The 6017-nt window shown below is 45.4% G+C and overlaps 1 protein-coding gene across 3 annotated transcripts in view; it reads right to left on the minus strand.

Annotated features, from left to right (window-relative positions):
• PIKFYVE (phosphoinositide kinase, FYVE-type zinc finger containing) overlaps window positions 1-5506 on the minus strand; it is a 39437-nt gene extending 33931 nt beyond the window's left edge. For 2 of the 3 annotated variants that reach the window (XM_078602099.1, XM_078602090.1), the window contains exons 1-5: window positions 5346-5502; window positions 2967-3139; window positions 1790-1984; window positions 992-1104; window positions 682-853 (exon numbers count right to left, since the gene is read on the minus strand). In XM_078602099.1, coding sequence (XP_078458225.1) covers window positions 682-853; window positions 992-1104; window positions 1790-1984; window positions 2967-3132 — 646 coding nt within the window. In that variant the 5' untranslated portion in view covers window positions 3133-3139; window positions 5346-5502. Of the gene's footprint in view, window positions 1-681; window positions 854-991; window positions 1105-1789; window positions 1985-2966; window positions 3140-5345 lie in introns of all 3 variants that reach the window. The other variant, XM_078602108.1, reaches the window with a different exon arrangement.
• Between the last annotated feature and the right edge of the window lie 511 nt (window positions 5507-6017).

The following is a 6017-nucleotide window of genomic DNA, read 5'->3' on the forward strand; positions in this document are numbered from 1 at the left end:
TAAATACGGTTCAGCCTATTGCTTGGATGGGTGACCACAATGCACGCCGGGTTATTGGAATGATACATAGTGGGCATCAGAGATCGGTACAGGAAACCCAATACAGGTAGTCCCCCGGGTCCATGCTTTTAACACAATGTGTTCCTGGAAAAAGTCGTAAATCGGACTCCTATTTTTCATACAGAAACAGTAAAAACATCCCTTGCCAATTTGTTTCCTTTTAGCAGCCATATTTCAGGGTTTCATAGGTGAAAACCCACAAACACTTGAGGATGACATGAGCTCCACACCAAGTCGAGTCAGAAACCAGGCTGACTGTTCAAACGTGCTCGAAGCCATGTCGGAATGCGCCGCAAATAAAGTTTGTGCATCATAAAATCGATGCATGGTGGCATTATATAAATGTTGGAAAATGTCTATCACCGTAAATCTGACTGTTGTAAACTGGAAACCGCCTGTATTACACTGTACTCTCTCTTACATATGCTCCCCACTTTCACACATCAGATTTGTCAAATCCCGCAATGATCTGCACACCATGGGGGAGGGGCCCTCATCCAAGTGGAGTAACAAAATAGCTTCACGTACACGTATTGCATATCACAGCCTGCACAGGCAACATGTGCAAATCATTAAAACCACTGAGTGAGCAGCTGGATTACATACAATTTAGACACATACCTGTGTATCCCATAAACTTTCCAGAGATCTCCTGGTTACAGCAACGGCTGCAGAAGATTTGGCCACAAAGCCTGCAGTGGTGGCGGCGGCGGAAGGTGGTGAACTTTTCCCCACAGTCATAGCACTCCTTGCACTGACTGTCTGGCATCCAATACTGTTTGAGGTCTGTGTCCTGGGATGCAAGTGATAACATGATTATTTACCACTTTCTATTTCCATAACTGATATACAGAAATCAGTGGACACCTCAAAAATGTTGTTTTGTTTGGGCAATTGGCAATACATGTTTTGTATTGTAATTTTAACTCACCTGACTTTTGCCATCCATGATTTCCTTCAACCTCTTCACCACTGTACCCAGACTTCGGAGCTGCACTGCTGAGCGTGGGTCTATTGGCCCTTCTTCCTTCCTTTGTGATGGATCTGGAAAATCCAGTCTTTTTTTAAAAATCGGGAAAACATACCATTTTATATGTCTAAGAATTCATGGCCAAAACTGAGTAATCCACCAGACATGTGACCCTCTTTCTCCAATTTAGGAATTATACCTTGTATGTCGTTCCTTTTGTGAAAGTGTGTTTGCTAATGATGACTATGAGAAGCGATGCAAGTCAATTCCTGTAGCGTTACTGCAAAAGCACTGCCTTGTTTTATTTTTAGGATATTGTCTCTACCATAATTTACTCTGCTGCCCCCGTAGCCTAGAATTCACTTCTCCCAGCCATCGATGCCATCAACTTCCCTGTCCAAGTCCATGCTTAAGACCTTTCTATTGTCAGACTTTCTTAAAAAAATAGGTCCGTTTTCCCCAGGTTGCCCATATCCCAATATTTAGTGCAATGTCTTAAGATGTAGTTGCATTTAGGTACTGTATAAATCCCAACTGTATTGCATTTTAAAACCATTCGCTATAACAAATACACCACCTTTGCGTAGAAGTGATCTCCCCTTAACGAGTTTTGTATCCCCAGCAGTGTTGTTTTAAAGAAAACAAACATTAATAAGTATAATATTAGTTAAGTGTGTTTAAGATGACCCTATCCCTTTTCACTGTTAACGTTGGAGGCTTCACTTGGGCCAGAGTCCATGGGTATCATCTCCCACGTACCCTGGAGGGGCTGCCCAGATGAGCGCACAGTGCGGCTTCTGTGCTCACGGGTGCCCTGTCTCGTGTCGGAGCTGGATTCCTGGCGAGGGTCATGCCACGAATCCGTCTGAGACTCCCTCCGTGGCGTGAAATGGGAATCCATGCTCCCTTCAACTTGTACCTGCGGCTCACCCTTGTGCACGACTGGATCACTCCCTGAAATACAGAATTAAGGCACAATTATCATGCTTCATACATCTCCAATGGACTAAGATGCTCCTTTCCTTTACTTTTGTAATGCGGGCGTAAACGGCCTTGCGGATATGACGTCACGGGGGGGAGGAGTTAGGTCACATGGGAGAGAGGGGTGAGGTCTTAAGGGAGAGATACCGGAAGAGACGGGGGAGTGTTGGAGACAGAGACACAGTGAGGCCACGCAGGGCGGAGGTTGGAGAGTGGCGAGATCGCCACACACACAGTAAGACTCGGCACCGTCGGCCAGCGGTGACCGAGCACGGAGGAACGGGGAGCAGCGGTGGAGCTGCAGTGAGAGCAGCCGGAGGGCTGCACCAGGGACCTGCAGCAGAGCTGCAGGAGCGCGGAAGGCTACGGGAGCGAAGGCAGCTGTGGAGCTGCCAAGCGGGGAGGCTCTGAGCGAGGGCCGTGTGGGACAAGTGTAAAGAACCCAAATAAAGGACAACGGAGACAGACCCAGTGATCGAGTCCTTTATTACACTTTTATCACCATATAGTCACCTTGTATTACATGTTTTGGAACATTGGTTGCATTGCAACCAGTGTTGAAAGTGTCAATGCATTAGCTGTTTGTACATTCAATCATAATGGGGAGTACTCTAATTTTAATAAACAGGATTCATAGGAACAAAACTTTGTATAATGGTGTTACTGTAAGGACTTAACCAATTGATTAAACGTTTCCCAATTTTTTAAGACAAAACAAGATCAAAGAGCAATGTTTTAAAATATGCTAACAAACTGCTAATACTCCCAAAAAAAACGTTACACGACATTAATTTAGCCATGGGTATGCATGCATGATTTGTCACTACTTAATGCATTCATTAACTGAATTAAAAGACAAACTTGGGCTCAAAAATATTAACCTAAACAAAACGCTAAAAGGAATAAAAAAAGCAGGACAACCAAAAGCAAGTTTTTTTTTTATGGGACAGTGCACCTTTGAAGCGAAAGAGGTTGATGATGGAGCTATAGGCAGAGCGGAGAGGTGGCAGGTCCTCCTCATGCGGGGACAGCGGTTTGAAGCTGGTGAGATGTGGCACGGTGCTTCTCACAGGTTCAGGATCCAGCACTTCGTAACGGTTGGGGCTCCCCTCCGACGCCATGCCACGCCTCCGCAAAGCAAGGAGGGAAGAGATTCGCAAAAAAAGTGAGCAAGCAATCACTGGGCAAAGCAAGACGCAACAGCAGCAGTTTCATGACATTCATGTTCCACTGCACATGCACTCGATGTTTACATGCAGTCGGTGTGCACACACGTCATTTTTGAAAATGGCAACTTGTACTGCAATGGCACTTTTGCCAGTTTCAACCCTTACCTCATAGGATATGTCATCATACAATGCAAAGAGTTTATTTCACACTTGTAATCAGCTTAAAGTGATTTTGGTTACACGTTTGATTTGTAAACGCACACAAATGTGTTTAACGCGGCTATGGAATGTGTATGCTCTTGCATGGCTTTTGTCTTAATCCCACCAACAATTACAGTAGCAAACAACAGTCAATTGATTGTTCAATTTCCCAAACCCCGACTTAACAAGTGCATTCACCCATGCAAGTACAAGGTGAAGGTAATGATTGATAGTGCCCAGTGCAACTTCAATCAATGCATGAGCCAGTTTGAACGTGGTGACTGGGAGCTGTGAAGGACGACTGGCTCCAGAGGTAGATAATGCCTTTTAAATTATAGTTCAGGGATCTCTGCTTTTTGATATTTTACCGACAAGTTCAAAGTTATGTTGTTAATCTATAGCCAGCTACGCTTACGAGCAATTCAATTTTAGATTACTTTCCCAGATAATGTATACATGTAACAAACACTTACATTTGTTTTATACTGCCCAAAAATAAAGTATATATTCGGAAGTTAAACATTTTGGCCTATTCCTGCACCTTAGACCATAAATATGCTATAGAAATAGAAAGATTACCAAAAATTGGGAAGAAAGCATTACCTATAGTTTCAGTCATGTTAATATTTGCCGATTCATATTTAGTCAAGGGCTACCAACCGAATGCCGATCACTTTCAATGTAGTCCCTTATTTGTCAGTTTCGATGTTGGAGACTTCCTCAAATGTGCCGATACCTTGAGTCGCCTTGTTGTTGACGGTTGCATCCATGTAGCAAACCAAACCCTGAACGTCGTATGTATAACCAATTTCAAATGGAATTAACTCGCTTTTTCTACTTAAACCACAGCTATTTTACACTTACAGCGTTTTGTGCAACGGACCGGAGGTAAATTAAACAAGCGGACTTAAGCACGTCAGCCCATCAAGAGTTCCAGGGTCAAGAAAATCATCCTTACTTTTTGCAGTTAGCGGTTGTTCTTCTACACATTTTCCTCAATTGGGGCCCAATTCGATTTCAAATAGCTTTTGTGGGCCACACACCTCAAGTCACTTCTGCCACTGCAAGTGACATGTGACTTGAGTGCACTACAATATTAACACGCTATATCATTGAGTCTTTCGGTAAAGTCACGTGGATAGGTTCAAAGAAAATAATCAAAAATAACAGAAAACTACGTAGCCGCTCATTCATAATTCATAACATAAATCATGGGTCACTGCCCGCGGTCTGCAAGTTTCCCAAACCCTGTTCTAAATGGTGAGACTGGACTCGTATTAATGAACGTGGAATTTCCACCACTGCTGCCAGCAAACACACGAGCAATGCATCGCGCTCATTTGAACTGCACTTATTCCACTCACCAGCCATGGACTTTAATCTGACAACGCGATGCAAAATCAATTATTTCTCATCGGTCCTACATACTTACGCTGTGCAACCAGGATGTCCGGCATGTAACCGAAGCGTCCTTAAGGGGGGAAAAGGGAACTATGAATGCCAAGGCCTAACGCGCCAACATACCATCAGGACACCACTCGAATGACAATTTAAAATGCAAACCACATCACTAGATTGTTGTAATTACGGAATTTGGAAGAGAGACCGTAACTTCTAAGCATTGCTTTTCCCATAAACCAAGCTCCAACCCCGTGTGGAAAAATGCCTCGCCTCAACCCGAAAAAACGTATCTACCCAATTGCTGCACCTACCTTTCACACCTAACAGTTTAACGAAATCACATACGCGCACATGTAATTGAACCAGCTTCGAGACGAGGCAGCGTATCCCAGACCTCACCCGCAGAGCCGGCCGCGCCCCTCGCGGGCAGCCCGACCTAGGCAAAGCCTAAGGCCCCGTAGAGGACTAGGCCTCAAACCGGGTTGAGGAGGGAGCGGCGGGAGGCAATGGGAATTCCGCTCTCTGTGCCAGGCGGTCACAATATCGAGGCTGGGCCCTTTTACCTTGCACAACAGCCACCGATCGGCTGCGGTTGTCGTCGTGCGGCGTGGTCGGAGCGCGGCTGAATCCCTCGGTACGATCCCAGGCACCCGGTCTCGCTGCGATGTTGAATCTTCGGCGCGGTCACGTGACGCGGGTCATGTGAGCGCGAGAGCACGCGCGGATCACGTGACGCGCGGCGTCATGGGGGGTGTGGGGTGATTCGGCGCACGTGGTGGATTATTTAATTGAATCCGTTCATGGGAATGCTGAGCAGGTTATGTTAGGCCTGCCTAGGTAATGTGATTGGATAATGCTTTGGACGAGCACAGGCAGATTTGTCATAAACGTCTGCGTGGCTGTTGCTATACTTGGTTGGGCAGCAAGAGGGTAGTATAGCCAAAGCAATCCTGTGCTAGAAACGCGAATCTGCTTAGTACAACAGTCTCACATGATCTGCACTGTGCTGCTAATGTGGCTGACGATGTGTCATATAAGCTTGGCTTTATTTTCTGTATAAAGCCTTCTTTGACGCCAAAGTACTGTTAAACAATGCACACATTCGGCCTTGATCGTAACTCCAGAGTAAAACAGGCTGAATGATGGTCCAGCACTCACCGATTAACTCAAGTCACCGGCGAACAGTCGCCTCGTTACCACTCTCTATCGCTACCACCATGGTGATTATTGTTGAC

The sequence above is a fragment of the Lampetra planeri genome, chromosome 1 (assembly GCF_965212315.1).
Source record: "Lampetra planeri chromosome 1, kcLamPlan1.2.h2, whole genome shotgun sequence".
Classification (NCBI taxonomy): Eukaryota; Metazoa; Chordata; class Hyperoartia; order Petromyzontiformes; family Petromyzontidae; genus Lampetra; species Lampetra planeri.